We start from the raw sequence: 17,968 nt of genomic DNA on the forward strand, positions 1-17,968 counted from the left end.
AACCAGATGGCAGTTATAAGAGTCGAGGGACATGAAAGGGAAGCAGTGGTTGGGAAGGGAGTAAGACAGGGTTGTAGCCTCTCCCCGATGTTGTTCAATCTGTATATTGAGCAAGCAGTAAAGGAAACAAAAGAAAAATTCGGAGTAGGTATTAAAATTCATGGAGAAGAAATAAAAACTTTGAGGTTCGCCGATGACATTGTAATTCTGTCAGAGACAGCAAAGAACTTGGAGGAGCAGTTGAATGGAATGGACAGTGTCTTGAAAGGAGGATATAAGATGAACATCAACAAAAGCAAAACAAGGATAATGGAATGTAGTCTAATTAAGTCGGGTGATGCTGAGGGAATTAGATTAGGACATGAGGCACTTAAAGTAGTAAAGGAGTTTTGCTATTTGGGGAGCAAAATAACTGATGATGGTCGAAGTAGAGAGGATATAAAATGTAGGCTGGCAATGGCAAGGAAAGCGTTTCTGAAGAAGAGAAATTTGTTAACATCCAGTATTGATTTAAGTGTCAGGAAGTCATTTCTGAAAGTATTCGTATGGAGTGTATCCATGTATGGAAGTGAAACATGGACGATAAATAGTTTGGACAAGAAGAGAATAGAAGCTTTCGAAATGTGGTGCTACAGAAGAATGCTGAAGATTAGATGGGTAGATCACATAACTAATGAGGAAGTATTGAATAGGATTGGGGAGAAGAGAAGTTTGTGGCACAACTTGACCAGAAGAAGGGATCGGTTGGTAGGACATGTTCTGAGGCATCAAGGGCTCACCAATTTAGTATTGGAGGGCAGCGTGGAGGGTAAAAATCGTAGAGGGAGACCAAGAGATGAATACACTAAGCAGATTCAGAAGGATGTAGCCTGCAGTAGGTACTGGGAGATGAAAAAGCTTGCACAGGATAGGGTAGCATGGAGAGCTGCATCAAACCAGTCTCAGGACTGAAGACCACAACAACAACAACAACCTAGGTATTGTGTATTGAACCACGGACCTAGAAACAATGGATGGTTCGTTTAGCCGTAGCCCTCAGCGGTCCACAATCCCACAACAGGACACAGCAGTCCACCCTGAGCCCTGGAAACGTCTCATACCAGACGAGTGTAAGCTTAAATGTTCCCTTGGTAGAGTAATGATGGTGTATGCATACGTGGAGAACTTGTTTATGCAGCAATCGCCGACATAGTGTAACTGAGGCAGAATAAGGGGAACCAGCCCACATTCACCGAGGGAGATGGAAAACCACCTTAAAAACCATTCACAGGCTGGCCGGCACACCGGACATCGACTCAAATCTTCCGGGCGGATTCGTGCCAAGGACTGGTATACCTTCCCGCTCGGGAAGCAGCACGTTAGACCGTGCAGCTAGCCGAGCATGCTAACTACATAGGTAGATAGGTATCTAACTAAAATGCCCTTGAATTTGAATATTTGGACGAATGCATATGATTTGTCTTTCAAAAGTCTTAGCAGGAATTTAGCGCTACGAATAATTTCACATTTTTGTTTGCATCTATGCAAAGGAATGCGTGAATTTTAAAATTTAGGAGCTCTTTTTACGCAGAATATGATGGAAATTTTTGTATGAAGTAGGCACTGAGTTACAAGGCATTGGAACATGAGCGAGACTTATTATCAGCCAAGTTGGTTAAAATTGCTGATCGTTTGCAATTGATTTTGTGTAAACAGCTCAACCGATTCTAAGTAGATTATTCGACAAGAAATTTTATGCTCTTTCGTTTTGGTGTCTTAAGAATTTTCTGTTGGCTGTATTGTTTCCGAGTTGCAAGCGAAAAACTGTACAAAATCCAAAGACTTCGTAGTTTTTCGGCCCTTAAAAGTTTAACACAAGCCAGAAGCCATCGCAAACCGATTTAACGCTTATTCGAGATGCCTAATACCGATTAAAATTATTTCCAGTATTCGCATATTTATTGGCCAGCGTGACCATCTTTGAGCTAATTTGCCTGGGCTGTCGCACTGTCAAACAAAAACTACAGTTATCAACGATAGAAAATGGCATCTCTGATCCTGTTGTGGAAGAAGACAAGTAAGTGATGTTACCTATACGTTTCTTCATATACGGATTCATTGAGAGACCCCCCAAGAGCTCAGATTTGCTTTATCTTCCACTTCGTAGCTTACATAATAAAAGAACAGTTGCACTGTTCTGAATGTGTATGCATAGCGAAATTTTTAGGCTAACAGTTATTCGAAGTTACGTGTCTACAATCGCACCTTCGAGAGGTGCATTCGTTCATAAATATTTGTATCTTTCGCATAGTGTCTTTGGTCATTCTTCTTTTTATGCCCAATAGAAGTAACCCGCGAAGTACGAAACATTCGACAAATAACATTTGGACCGTTGGATCGTCATTGCTACAAATATCCTCAAATGCCTGTCAAATCACTTTCAATGAAGCCCGAAGAAGAAAATGGAAGCAGAGTAGTGGTTTTTGCATCAGTGCCGAAACCTAGCGACCTTTGTTGCATAGTTGCAAAGGTCAACGTTTCGGAAAAGCGCGATAGTTCCGCGAAATCGGACTATCAGTGGCAGATCCTGAAGTGCAGGTGAGCATGTACAAACATTGATAAGTGATATGAATGTCGGTTGCCGTGTTAAAACCATATAAACGGATTTCTCGATAATCCTACAGTCGGAAAACTGGATATCAAAAGACAGCAACATAGAACGAACATCGCCAGATCTGTTCACAGGACGGCTTCGAAGCACACATTAAATCACAACACATTATTGAACAATTTGTGTAGAGACATCCTGAAGCGCAGATGGTGTGTCTTGTAGCTGATGCCTGTATACATTTCCGATATAATACGGATGTCAGTAAACACGAAATTAATTTATTAGTTTAATCGATAGGATAGATCGCGTGTGCCATTAAAATTTTATTTAGCATCGAGTTACTCACTTAATTAAAAGGCTTTAAGCATTCTACTTCTTTGCCACTGTCATTTGTCAGTTGCGGTGTAGGTGACAGACACGCGAAGCTAACAACTGCTCAACAGTAGCAGCCCATAATGGAGTGTTGGTTGAAAAGAAGCCGTCGATGTACCGCTATCCGCTGAATGAATATGGTGGGTCATGTCTTACGACTTAGACAAGTTAGCGACGTGCTTAAATTGTTACGTCTTGCGTGGGCGCGGGGTGCTTCAGGCATCTGAAGCAAGTTTGGACACCCCTACATATTAATAAATCAAAACCATAGTGAAATTCGGCACCCTGTATTAACGGTCGGTGAAGTCCTATTTACAAGGATCTGGGGCAAGTCAGGATAGGCATACACAATAATAATAAGTGAAGGCCACAGTGGTAACTTAATTCAGTACCCTGTATTGACAATCAATATAGTGCTATTTACTGATAGTCCCCGTAGAGGCGTCAAGAGACACAGTCTAAATACCAGGGGAAAGTTGCTGTGAAACAAGCCTTACTAAGATATTAAGTAGTTGCAGTTTAACCATTACGACTTGTTATATTATTACATCAGAAGTCTAAGAACGTGTTTGCAGTGAACATTGTTTGTAGTTATGCTGTTTTCAACTATTGACTCAAAGTGATCAAATAATTATTAGTAGGAGTAACTAATAAAATACAGTTTTAATTTTCTGTTCATTCTACAAGGATTAAATTACCAGTTTCATTGTTTAATATGTCCGTTGACAGCTCAATAAACATCTGTATAAGGGAATATCTTACAGAGATTTCCGTGGTAACTGCTCATGTTTTGTTTGAGTAATTTCTATGTTAATCCTTTGTTTCTTTACAGCTTTACAGTGATGTCATTAAGCTGAAATTCGACTGTGTCAATGTTTTATGTGTTTTCATTATGTTGACATTAAGGGTCACTCTTCCGTTGTTGGTAGTTATTAGTAGGATCAATCTGAAATTAACCTAATAGGGGATTAACGGAAATCCATTGTCCCCACTCCTCTTGCCCCCCCTCCTCCATTCTTATGAAAGACTCTAAACTAAGTACACTTCCTAATGAAAGCTGATTAATCTTGCTCCACTTCTGTCAGATTTCTCGAAAATAAAGCTGGGAATATTTTCCTTTGGTACAAGGGGTCCATGGATCATAACATAGAAAGTGGCTGTGTTTTAGCTTTTAGTGCCCCCACTCTTACAAGGAGCCCTGTGAAACCTGACGTTTCTGTTGTACTTGTAGGGATCCTCTTACATTTGTTAGTAGAGTGAGTTACATTCAGTAAATTATAAACTGTCTCTGCTGTTTTGTTTGTGTATTTTACAGCTTTGTCTGCTATTTTAGGTGTGATGAACAACATGAAAGAGTCCACAACTGAAGACAGGCTCCTGGTAGTCATTATGAGACTGCTAGATTAAGAAAAAAAACATAACCTGTTTCCGATACCTACTTGGTTTTGTATACACTGATTGTCATATCATTACATTTTTCTTGTATTTGTAGGTCCCTCCAAGATCTGAATCCCATCAGTTGCTTTTTTTCTATAACATTTTCAACATCTTCCACATTGTGTTCTGTTTCTGAACACAAAGACTCCACATCACTATGTCCTGGTTCTAATTCTACTTCTGTTATGTGCATTACTTCTTCTAGATCTCATTAATTGTGTAAATCATATTTATTCTGTAACTTTAGCATTTTCAACATGTACGTTTCGCAACAAAATATGCTATAGTGTCAGAACTGAAGAAAACAAATAACAGAGAAAAGTATTTGACTGAAACTTATTACACACAACATTGCAATAAAATTTAAAACATTCATTTCACACTTGCACCAGTATAACTTTCTACAATGGCTGTTTATACATGTGTGTATTCTTGTCACACAGAATCCCAAGCAAGGTTCCAAAGGACTCAAATAAACATATCCATTTTTTGTATAGATAAATTTACTTTAAAATTACAACAATGGTAGTGTTTAATGGGGATAGTCTAACAAGATCGCATAGTCTGAAAAATATAAACTAATTCAAGCAGCTATAAAGAATGAACTAGTCATGTTGTGGTCCCACAGTACCCCACTTGGTATGCAGAAGGTTAATAGGAAAGACATCACATTGATTGACTGTTCTGTCTGTTCTTGGTAGAATTTTTATACATTATGAATAATAACACACACAACACTAGTATAATATTCTACAATATTTATTATTTATTTCACAAACCGGTTGTTAGCTGTTACATCATTAACAGCCAATAACCAGTTTGTGAAATAAACAATAAATATTGTAGAATATTACACCAGTGTTGTGTGGTTTTCATTCATAAAGAATAATGTAATTTTTGTGACTTCTTTGTCTGTCCCTCTGTCTTCAAATTTTTGAACTGATTTTACTTTATCATCTGAACTGTCTCTTTCACAAGAGATATTTTTTTCTGAATATGCTCTTGTACTGATTCTATTTATGCTATGAAAATTATCATTGCTCATTTGGCTGTTTTGTAGATGTTCCATTTTTTTTCTGGAGATAGTCTGATACCTGTACTGAAAAGTTCTTTCCTTGATCTTTTTACAAATTGCTGGTACTACTTGTAATACTTTAAAAAAAAAAATTCTAAAATGTGTTCAGTGGTCCTAGGAAATGTATTGAAACTTGTTCCTGCATTATGTTTGTTGTAAATGCAGTGACACTTGTAGATTCCACACTCACTATCTGGATGCACAGTTGTATGGCGCACTACAGAAGTCAGAAGATGCTAGCACCAGCAGAGAGTGCCCTCTTGGATGTGCGTGCAGCCTCTCCGCCGTGCACTCTACCGGCCAGCTGACGACTCATACAATTGGGCCTGGCCATCCTCACTGTCACTTGTACGTTGACATTTGATCTCTGTTTATCAGGCTAGTAGTGGAGTCACTCCCTGAGAAGAGTCTCTTCATACATGTATTCTAGGCATAGTAAAATCCTGTGTTTGTTATTATCTGCTTGTTCTTGTGGTCAGAACACATTTGCGACTAGTAGGGTCATTTTTTCATATGCCTCATTGTGTGGTTGCTTTTCGCATCTTCTTGTGAAATGGAGTCTCTGCTTAAAACATTGGTGCAATGAGAGATGGAACTTCTTATGGTCATGCAGCAGGCCAAGCAAATGTTTCTCTCTCCTCCTTTGTCTTCGGCTATGTATCTCCTATGTTCCTACCGTTTGACAAGGTGGCAGGAGATTGGGAATCATACAAACACCACCATTTTCTTGCCTTCCACATTACAGATGTGGAGGTATGCTGTGCACTGTTTTTGTCATTGATTTCTCATGCCTTGTATCAGGTGCTGCACTAGTTGGCCCTGTTATAGGAACATTCCTCATTGTTGTTTGACAATTTATGCTCGTTATTGTGCTCCTGTTATCACTACCATGTACACGTCATGGCTGCTAGTGTTGAATTCTACCAATGCATGAAGGAGCCCCATCAGTCTTATTGTGCCTGGGCTGCAACCCTCCACGACCTCAGTCGCAAGTGCCATTTTGTCACGGCCAAGTGAAAAGAGTTGTATGCAGACATCAGGGTTCGCGATGTTATCAATCACTGTGCCTCGAATAAGGAAGCCTTCCAATTAGAAAACCCCTCTCTCAAAGAGGATTTCCCCATTGCCCACACATATGAGGTTTCACAAGCTGTTGTTCAGCAGCTGGAAGCATGGTGCCATGAGGTACTGGGTGACCTGGCTGCATCCAGGGAGGATGATGTCATGACGGTGTTAACCGGCTGATCTGGCGGCTTCTGCACAGCTCATAAAGAGCGTTACAGCCACTGCTTCCTGTCACCATTGTGTACATCTTGTTACTCTCAACTTCATAGATCAGAGTGTCCCCAGAGTTGGACCACATGTCATAAGTGTCGAAAGAAAAGCCACATTGCAGTAGTGTGCAGCTCAAATGCATAGAACGCAGCATCAGAGAACATGGATACAGATATCCAGCAAGTGTCATATAGAGGACCAATTCCCGGTCAGGATTCCAACAAGCTGTATATCAGCGTTATGGTTCTCTCACAACAGCTGCACCAGCAGGTAGACACCAAGTGGCAGTTTCCCTGCTTAATGCCCAAACGTATTCAGAACTTGGCTCTCCACCACTGTTGCCAGTAAACATGCACTTACAGGGATATGGTATGCAGCAAATTCCCTTGGTTGGCACTTCATGGCTATTGTTACTTATTTATTAGTGATTCAGCCTGTTACCTATATTGTCATCCGCGATGCTAGTGCAGCAAACCTTTCTGGGTTTGATGCCTTTCAACTCGTTAGCTTTTCAGTCACGGACTCCATAAAGTTGGTATCTGACCAAGCCCTCTGTCAGTTATTGGAATGTGCTTAAAATTTCAGGATATCTTTGTAGAAGGCCTAGGGTGCGCTGCGGACTTTCACCTCACATAATCTTGAAGCAGTTGGCTCATCCTAGATTTTTTTCTTGTGTGGCACATTCTTATAGCTGTGCTCTCCCAAGCCAAGACGGAACTGGATTGGCTGAATCTCTAATGGCTGTAGTTCCCATTTTCTGTAATGAATGGGTCACACCCCTTTTCGTGGTGAGGAAAACCTCTGGTAAACTGTGATTTTGCAGCAATTTTAAGACCACCGTGAATTCATAGTCTGTAGTCTACACACATCCAAAGTCAGGCCCAGACGAGTTGTTCACGTCTTTAGCAGGATGTCAGTTCTTCTCCAAACTTGATCTTTCCAAAGCATATTGCCAGTGACCCTTAGATGAGGAGTACAAGCGTATCATGGTACTTAATAAGCCTTCCGGACTGTATCAATACCAACGTTGTCTGGTGTGGCGAGTGCCCCACAATTTTTCATTACTATTTGGAACAGGTCACATTTACTCTTCAACTACCTGAATGACATTGTCATTACTGGACATACTACAAGCAGCACTTGCACAATCTCTGGGCCCTTTTCCAAAAACTCCAGGCCTTGGGTCTGCATTTTAGTCTGCAGAAGACCAATTTTTTCCAACCCTCTCTTGAGTAACAGGTGCACACCATATCATGGCAGGGCATCCAACCCCTGGCAAGTCTTGTGAGGACGATTATGGACCTGCTACAGGCTCGCAGACATGTTTGCTGGCCTGGCATTGACTGAGAGCTGGAGCATTTGGCTGCTGCAGGTCCCCAGTGTGCTAATCAAGGCTTCATCCTCTCCACGGCCTCCAGCAACCCAGCCCTGGGAACACATCCATGTGGATTTTGTGGGTCCATTTCTGGATGTGTTTTGGCTGTTTGTCATTGACATGTTTTCTCGTTTTGCATATGTGGTCCGGTGTTCCTCAGCCACTACCAAAGTCGCTATTAAGGCTCTCTTGGAAATGTTTTCTTTGAAATTTCTCCTGGTTGCTCTAGTTTCTGACAACAGACATCAGTTCCTGTCTCAGGCATTTCATGGTTTCTGTGTGTGGTTCAGCGTTTGCCATGTTTGCTCCCCTCTGCTCCCCTCCCTTTCTCCCCCAACCTAAGGGGGAGCCTGAGTGCATAGTTCACACGTTTAACACTCAGATGAAAAAATATCTGCAAGACTTCCATGCAGAGGAGGCGTTACAGTTTTTTTCTCACAGCCTACTGGGTGACTCCTATTGGTTCTTGTAGCCCTGACAAGCTCCTTCACAGGCACAAGCTGCGGACACTGCTCCACCTCCTCCATCTGGGACCTCACCCACCATCGTGTCCCACTGTATGAAGTTACCTGCCAGTGATGGCAGTCTAGTTGCATGGTTTTGGTCAGTGCCCCACTGGTTACTGGCAGTCATCGTGCATCAGAACAGCCACCATTCTACCCACTCTGGACTGGAAACTGGAGATCCAGCATCATCGAAATCAGCTGCAATTCCAGATAGCACCCTCCCCCCATGTGCTGGCCACACAACCACCTTCACCAGTGCCCCAATCGCTAGGTGCCACCTATCTGCTGGTGTTCCAACCTAATCTTCATCCTGCATCAGTGCCTGTGCCTAATGAGCCGGTGACTTCACAGCCTCAAGAAACAGCTCCAGTGCCCCTTCAGCCAGTGGACATGCCCCTTGCTGGTTTTATGCGTCCTGCATGGGCTTGGCATGTGCCAAAGTTGCCTCCACTTTCCACACCACCGCCAGCTGTCACCAGGGTCCCAACTTGGACTGTCCATCGCCAATACTGTCGTCTCATCCTCAGGCAGGGGTGCATAAGGACACTCCATGCACCGGCCACTTTTGCACATATTCTAAGGTCTTCAGCGCCTAGGAGTTTCTCTCACCTCCAGGGCATCCATAGATGTGGGTGATGCTGTCTCCACATCGCAGCCATCGCACCATACCTGGGGAAACAGCAATGCTCCACCCCGAACAGTAGTGGGGCTTAGTGATCCGTTTAGATTCCACACCCGTGATCCAAGTGCGCAGTTGTATGGCGCACCACAAAAGACAGAAGACACTAGCACTGGTAGAGGGCATCACTCTTGGATGCACGTGCAGCCTCCCCATAGTGCACTCTGCCAGCCCACCAATGGCTTATAGAGTTGGACCCAGCCGACATCACTCTCTGTCATATGATGACATCTGGCCTATGTTTATCAGACCAGTAGTGCAGGCACTCCGTGGCAAGTGTCGTCTTGTACAAATATTCTAGATGTAAAAAGTTACATGTGTGGTAGTATTTGTATGTTCTTGTGGTCAGAACAGTAAACTTCACTCCTGCTAATATTTTTCAAACTTTTACTAGAGGCATTTGGTGTTTTCTATTTAACAACCTCATTGTTTTCTGTAATTAGTCCTGAGCTTCATAGCCATCCAAGTAATGTACTCAACAAGATGGTACAAGTTTAAGACACTAGGCTTACAGTCAGGGATAGTCACCCTGTTTACACGGGGCTCCCAAAACCAGACTTATAGACCAATTTCCCAATACTGCTCCTGGATGGTCACTTCAAAATCGATTCTGGAAATTTATTTCTGGTTGCTGGTTTTCCAGTCGCACAATCAATTTTTGTTCCCATGTAGATGCTAATGGTTTTGAAACGTGCCCTGGCTGACAGGTTTCATCTTGTTTTTAAAGATTTTTGGCTAATATGGACAGATTGGCTTTTTGTATAGTGAAGGATAAGCAGAAATACTAGACTGAAGCTGTCTACATTTCGTCTTATTGAAAGGATTGTGCTGACTAAATCATGAACTGTAACAGCTGTTTTCCAGGTGCCATATGTAACCAGGCTAGCAAATCTGTTTCAGACCTTAAGACGTAAACACCGACAATTAGAACAGTTTCCGCGATGCAGTTTTCATCTTTCAGAAGATGTATCACACGTAAACATAGGGACTGACATTCAAATCCGAATCTGGCCATGCAGATTTAGGTTTTCTGCCCAAATCAGATAAAATGAATTTTGGTATGGCTCCTTTGAAATGGACAAAGTCAATTTCCTTCACCATCCTTGTTCTATCATATGTTCAGTACCTAATAATCTCAACAATGACGCAACATTAACCATAATTTTACAAGTTAGGTAATGTGATTTACTATGTCATCACTTAACAATTCATTTACAACAGAATAGACATTTTTTTGTTTAATTTATGTTTGTTATATGAAAATTTTACCTAAGATGGTACTACCATCCTGAGTTACTCATGATACTATTTTATAAATGATTAGTAGAATTTCTAAATATTTCCTTTTTTCTGTGAGAATCTTTGTTCATGTTGACAGCACACTGCACATGAGTTTTCCATAGCACATCGCTACATCTGCTGGCATTAAATTCAAATAAGTAAATGGAAGAAGACAAATACTGTTATCCTTCATAATAAATAGCCATACTTTCTGTATAGTCTTACTTGACATCAGTTACAGAAAATTAAACTGTATTACAGAAGTATAGTTCATTATTGTCTTGCAACATTACATGTCAGTCATGCATTAAAACAACAAATTACCAACATTTTTAACAACAAGAAACAAAAGTACACTCATAAATGTAACTACTAGAATGGTAAGCCTTTGATGAAATAAACTTTCATAAGAACCATTCAGGCACTTTCCCTCCTGGGTGATGACAGGTTTTCACTCTTCCTATAAAGGATGTAGCCACACACTGAAATACCTTTGTACATTTGTGAACTAACACAAATGCTTGATGTATCCTTTTATGCAGTTTAGCAGCATCTACTACTTCTGTCTTATACACAGCACTTTAAAGTAGCTCCGTAAAAATAATGTGATGGATTTAGGTCTGGAGACTGGAGGCCATGACACGGGTCCACCCCTAAGAACTCAGTCGTTGCCAAAAGTAGTGCAGGAATATTATCTTGTCATGTTGCTAACTAGATGTCTCCTGCAGTTTTGGTAATTTATCCCGTAGTATTGTTAGACAATCTATGCTGAAAAATCAAGGTTAGTGGATGTTACAAATAATACAGCTCCAGATATTTACTGGCAATTGTTCTTTATGGTTTTCTTCTAAAAGGGCATGCAGGATTCTCATTGACCAGATGTGAGTGTGTGCGTCCATATGTCCCATGGGAAAGTGGTTACATTTTAGTTAATTGGACTTTTTCTGGAGTCGGTAATGATCAACACATGCTTGTTGTATCCATCTCCAGAAGTTCATGTTTTTGATAGTCAGCAGGCACAAGATTTTGATGGTGCTGTACATATGATATGGATGGTAAATCGTTTCCTTAAGGGTGTGCTTAACAAAAATCTATGAGTTCCACACTGTATTTGACATATTCCTGTCTGTGGTTGTTCCTCTACCATATGTACCAAACGCTCTTCTTTCCACAGACTAGCTGCAATGTGGTTCCCTTTATTCTGCCTCGTACAAAGGATCCTTTCTTTATTATACATCTGTCAACAGCAAAAAATATTTTTTGCATTTGGGAGCTGCATATACGATTGTTCCTTTTCACAGATGTCTGTCAGATCATGTGTGAAGGTGTATGTCTATGTACTTACTGCTTTTAAAATTACTGCACAATAATCCTGCTTCATGTTTCACTGAAAACAAAGTTTGATGTACTCACCACACCATCTTTCTACAGAATAGCATGCACAAAGCTCATAAGTAAGGAAAAGTATGCCTTTTGACATATTGTGTTGGAGGTTGTACACAGAAAATGTGATCATATTCATGAAATTTTATCAGTTATATCCTGTTGTACCTGAAAATAAGATTCCCCTCTCTTGGAGACACACAGCTTTCTATTAACAGAGATCCCTAAATGAAGAATTTTTGCAACACAATAATGTAACGAAATAAGAAATGTGAGTAACTCTGGGAAAGTATTTATCCTGTTCTTTGTTATGCAGTATGTTCTTTTGAATTATTCACTGTTGACATTATATGATTCATACATAATTGCCAATACCAGTATGACTTTATTAGTTACTTTATTTAATTTATATATTCTTTCAGGCAACTTATATTTTCAGTACCTGAAATAATTGCCTCTCCTGTACTTGGTTCACAAGGCTGGATTTATGTTGTTACAACCAAAGGAAATAAAGCAGCAGGCAGACTTGATATTCACCTACAGAAATTTGGATTAATTGTAAGCTAAACCTCTTTTCTATTAATCATTAACATTGCTCATACTTGACACCATAGCACTGACAAAATTGTCTAACTTACTTGTGTAGTCTGTCTTTTATTTAGATGGGCACTGTATTATTGGCAGCTTTTTTCAGCTGCCTCTGTTTCAGTGTTCTACTTTGATCTTATGTTCCCTCAATTGGACATGGTTTTTATTGCTGCAATATGTATTACCTTCAATCTTTATTGTTATATATGTACTTAAAAGTATTTGTTAATCTGATCAGTACATCAGAATTGTTGGCATTATAGGAGAGCTGAACCACCACTTAATTTACAAGTACATATGCATTTTGTTATTACACCCTACTCATGTGTTACATGGAATCTAAAAGTCAGATTTCTCAGTTAAGAAAATCCACCAAAGGTTCTGAGTTTTTTAACCTCTTCAGCGACGAATTTTTTAATAATTTCAGTTCACACAATTATTTCATAAGTATCTCAGATATTAGGAAGTTAGTAAAAATATATTTTTGGTATAAATGTAGCAATTTTAATCTTCAACTGTGAAAATAAGAAATGGCCACATTTGTGTACATGGTGCCAATCAGGTAAAATGAACATAACCATGGTACAAGACATAAAGAAACCAAGAAAGGTTATAAATAATGGTTAAATTCAGCCAACAAGAAATTATTCACATTAGTTACTGTGGAAGAACTCCATACATTCTTGGCAAACTGTTTCTTGTTTCATAGTTTGTATCCCTCCACCTAGGGGGATTGTATTATTCCTTTTTTGCAGGGTATTGGGCTATTCCATCCAGCCTTACATCTGCAGAACATTCAGGGCATTGGTTTTTCTTCTTTTGAGCATTGTTGGGGTGCCTGATGGACTGCCACACTTCCTTTGCAGACTTCCAAGCTCTTTAATTGTAACAACAGATTGCCACGGTTCCTGTCGACATTTTTGACCGTGAGATTAAAATTCTTTTATTGGAACCTCACTCTGAAATCAATCTTCCCTGGTGCCAACTAATCAGTCACTATTGGAGTAAGTACAGAGGAATACGTGTATCACAAGCAACAAAATTGTTAATTGGCTATCCAGATTTAACATATCCTTTTACAGTTGTCCAATTATGTGCTTACTATTTGAAGTCTTTTATTAATAACTCTCACTTCTTGTGTGTCTCACATCATCTCAGAGAAGCTCTTCATTCTTGGGAAGCACAGTACAATGGAACTTACTGCAGGAGGGACACCGTGGTACAGTGCATGGGGCAGCAGACTCCAAGATATATACTTACAGTGATGTAAACTGGTCGGATGGCAGTTTCATGTTGCCACAAGATCTCGCTGGAGCATCTTGAACGTAAAAGAATTCACAAACGAAATGGAGAATAGTGTTAAAGGCATAAGTAATTCATTCTAACAAATCCTACATATCACTGAGCATAATTGCTCAATTATTTAAAATGTTCAGGGTACAGGCATTCTACCTATCCATCCCAAAACTATAAAATTATTCTGTATCCATACATCTGCCATCCCTATAACAGAGTAATCATGTCAGTGTTCATAATACTTCCAGTTTCTTAAACTACTTACTATAACAGAACCATCTGTTATTTCTTACTGTACACTGATTCATAATAATCCAGTATACATTTTGGAAATGCTATATGCACAGTTTACAAATCATTCCTAAACTAAATTCTCTATTTTACATAGTCAGCAAGTCTCATTGTCTGTCTGTGTGTGTGTGTGTGTGTGTGTGTGTGTGTGTGTGTGTGTGTGTGTGTCACACGCTTTTCATCAATCCAGTTATCAGATTCTTTCCATCATCACTTTGTAATGACGAGTGCTGTTAACCTCCTTGTTCTCTTAAGTTGCATCTACTTAACATGAGTTATGATATCCTTATAATTATATGGTCCCTTGTACTTTTGAAGGGCAAATGTAACATCTAACTGACATATCACCCACCATTACAACTAAAACCTTACCTACAGAGCTGCTCTGAGTACGGAAGCTACTCAGCTGTTACTACCTTTTACTCTAAAACTGTTAGTTACTCTGTCTAGTACAGTTTGCTATACATGCAAATACAACATATTGTCGCATTAGTTTAAATAAATGTAGATACAGAACATCCAGTGGGTCACCATTATCGAATAATAGTACTCTAGGTCTCGTCACTTCACAAGTTACCAAGTGCTGTACACATTATCAGAATTCCGGTAATTGTTTTAAACAAAGTAACCCTAATTAATCCATTTAGTATGTCTGTGATAACATGAATTCCCACTTTCAGGGCAGTTATTCATGTCCAAGTCTTAAGATATTTGTTTTATTTACAGTTACTTTCCTCTAGAAGGCTCTGAAAACTCATTATGGACATTTTTAACTTCTTGAAAGGAGCAGAAATACTTTACCTCATAATCATAAACTTATAATAATTGTAGTGCTTTAGATTTCCGTTATTTGCCATATTGTTTCACGTCAAAAGTTAGGACTACACTCAGGAACTTGGTAACCTAATAACAAACCTGACTCTCGTAGAGGGTGGCCGGAGTGACACCATTAATCTTACAGTCTCTTTGAACCACAAGATCCAGGATTGCCCCCAAAAATACCCTTCTTGCCTTCCATTCATAATGGGAAGAGAAGAAATCTGCTGTGAGGGGAGTGCTTTGCCCTCCTCACTTGATTAACAGTCATACTTATCCCTGAACTTGCTGTACAGGCCATACTGAGTTGGTACTCCCACAATTCACCTAATATCATATATTTCTTCGACTAATATCCAGAACATTATCATCTAGTTCCCCTCTTAAGTGGAGGTTTACTATCTTTGGCCTGAAAAAAAGCATGTCCTTCGAGATTTTTTTTTTCACGGGATTTGTTACAGATATCTATGTCAAATTTGGTCAAAATGCTTATTGCTATTTCCTCTACAAACTGGAATTTTTTTGCCCGGAAATGATGAAGAGCAAAGGCGAAGTGCCGTTGGAACAAAACAAAATTTCGATGTAGACCTCCACATGCAGTATGTCACAGGTCAGCCGGCTCGTCAGAAATCAAAATTTAGCTGACATTAGCGAAGTATATAAGATTCTTTAGGAGTTTCACCTAGCTTAAGTTATTTGGACCATAGGAAACAAAATGGCTACCATTTGAAAAAAATAGGGTTTTTTCATCATTTAATAAAAGTGGTACAACTCCTCAACAATTTAGTTAGCTTCACCGGAAACAAAGAATCTTGCCAATCAGTTCAGTAGATTTGAAGTTACCATACCGCGTTTTTTAAAAAAAAAAAAAAAAAAAAAAAAAAAAGCCATTTCGAGAAAAACGCATTTCAAGTTTTGACTACATATAAATGCAATATTATGCAACTTACGTTCAATCTGCTATTCCGAGTCCATAAACTAGTCCTCCCTCTTCCTCATAGAGGGTGTTTTGCTTGATCTGGGCCATCCTGCACTGCTCGAGAGCCACTCGTATGGCCGATGACAAGCGGTTTTCGGTTGCTTGAATCCGGTGGTCGTCCAAATGCTTGGCGAACTGCATCGAATAGAGTCCCAGCGTGATGTTCATCATTGTTATGGTCTTCAGTATAGCTGAATATCCTTTGTTGAAGCTGCTCACTACCAGGAAACTCGCAATCTCCACAGTCTTTGCACCAGAATGCAAATGCTTGGGGGCTAACTTCCAAACACACACATTCAAACTTTCATTTGAATTTTGTATATTTCCTCCCAAGCACCGGTACAGTTACTCGTCCTTCGAAAGAAAAAAACTGGTGCGTGAAAAAGGCCGATTTCAGGCAGGTGCATTTTTTTGTTCAATTGCGAATAACAAATATTTCCATTCCATATTCGGAAAAACCGTTTCAGGGGTGGATTCTAAACACTTTTATGGATCAAAAATGCAATTTTAAAAAAAATCAATTTTTTGCACCAAAAGATAGTAAACCTCCCCTTAAGTCAAATAATCAACACTGACACATTGTCCATCATCACCCCTATGAAAGCTTCCGATATCCTATTTCCTTCAACCAAATGTCTGAAGTCTTCTATTTCTCCCTTCCCAGTGTTGGGTCAGCTAATACTGCTGTTTTCAGATGAGACATTCTGGTTATTACAAAAGGTCCTTCATATAAGTGATAGAACTTACTTATTAGTTTCTCACTGTTCATATTTCTCTTGTGACTCTTAGATAAGGCAACATCGCTAACCTTATATGATACATGGACTTCCTTTTCCCATCTCTTTCTTATTCTCTCTCCTTCTCTAATATTTACTCCCAGCATAGGCACATCATGCTCATCCTCTGCTGTCCATACAGTCTGTTTAAATAAGGATTCCTCTTCAATTTGCTTCCCTAATACTTCTAGCAATGAAATCTGCATTACAGAAAGTGGCGGTTGATTCATCACCTTGTGACAAAGCAGGATGACCTTCACCATCCTACTTTGCATGCGCTCCTGTTTCATGTATTAAGATTTTCACTAATCTTCTTTTCAAAATTCTGGTGTTAAGGTTCCTACATTGCTCATCTTGTGCAAATTATCAAAATTGTGGAACCAAACGCCCCCACCCCCCCCCCCTCCCACCCCCCCCGCAAAACTTGAAATATTCAAATCACTCAGTTAGTTGTCCTCTTTACAGTGAGTTAATTTTAGTTTCATCAGAAATGACGGCCGTGAAAAGTTATTGCAATTATACAAAGTTTGTACATTTAGCCATAGGGCTATGTGCTAATAGATAAATTTAGAAGGAAGTATAACTTCAAAATTAAAGAGCCATTTCTCCACTTTTCAGTAACATATTTTCATTAATGCTACCTTGATGAGTTTAAAAGACATTATTAATTATAGATTTCACCTGGTCCAAACATTCAGTGCTAATTAAAGCCATCCTGATGTAAATTACAGTATCTGTTGCAATGCTTTCGTTTGCCGGATTTTTCTGACTCACAGTTGGCACCAATATTAATGAGCAATAGTCTCTAATTAAAAATTCGTAAATTTTCGGTAACTAAACTTTAACATACAAGATGGATCCCAGGATTCCCAACATAAATTAGTACTGTGTATTTTAATAAAAGCTGCTCATGGGAAATAATATACAAACAAAATATAATGACAAAATCAATAGTCGATAAAAGATAAACTTTCCAACCTTTAGAATTTGTAAACTTATAAATTAACGAAGTTCAGTAATACCCTGGAGCGAGTCTTTAGAAGGCCATAGTTGCATCACTTCAGTCAGTATGCTTTTGTTCTACAGTCAGTCTGTCCTCATCCTGCTCTCAGTCTCACATCATTTTGGTCATTCTCCTATTAGTCTTTCTCTAGCATAACTTCAGGCTAGCTGCTCCACATTTTAGCCCGGCTTGGAAAACCGTTAGTGTTGCCTCTCCATTCATTCAGGTGGAGAGACCATGTTTTAT

General features: G+C 39.6%; 1 protein-coding gene across 1 annotated transcript in view; it reads left to right on the forward strand.

The window, feature by feature from the left end:
* Positions 1-2,401: 2,401 nt before the first annotated feature.
* The window catches only part of LOC126455972 (uncharacterized protein C18orf63-like), a 136,831-nt gene continuing 121,264 nt past the window's right edge, over positions 2,402-17,968 (forward strand). Inside the window, exons 1-2 of the mRNA XM_050091729.1 lie at positions 2,402-2,577; positions 12,396-12,531. Coding sequence (XP_049947686.1) covers positions 2,402-2,577; positions 12,396-12,531 — 312 coding nt within the window. The remainder of the gene's footprint in view (positions 2,578-12,395; positions 12,532-17,968) is intronic.

Source organism: Schistocerca serialis, chromosome 2 (assembly GCF_023864345.2).
Source record: "Schistocerca serialis cubense isolate TAMUIC-IGC-003099 chromosome 2, iqSchSeri2.2, whole genome shotgun sequence".
Lineage (NCBI taxonomy): Eukaryota > Metazoa > Arthropoda > Insecta > Orthoptera > Acrididae > Schistocerca > Schistocerca serialis.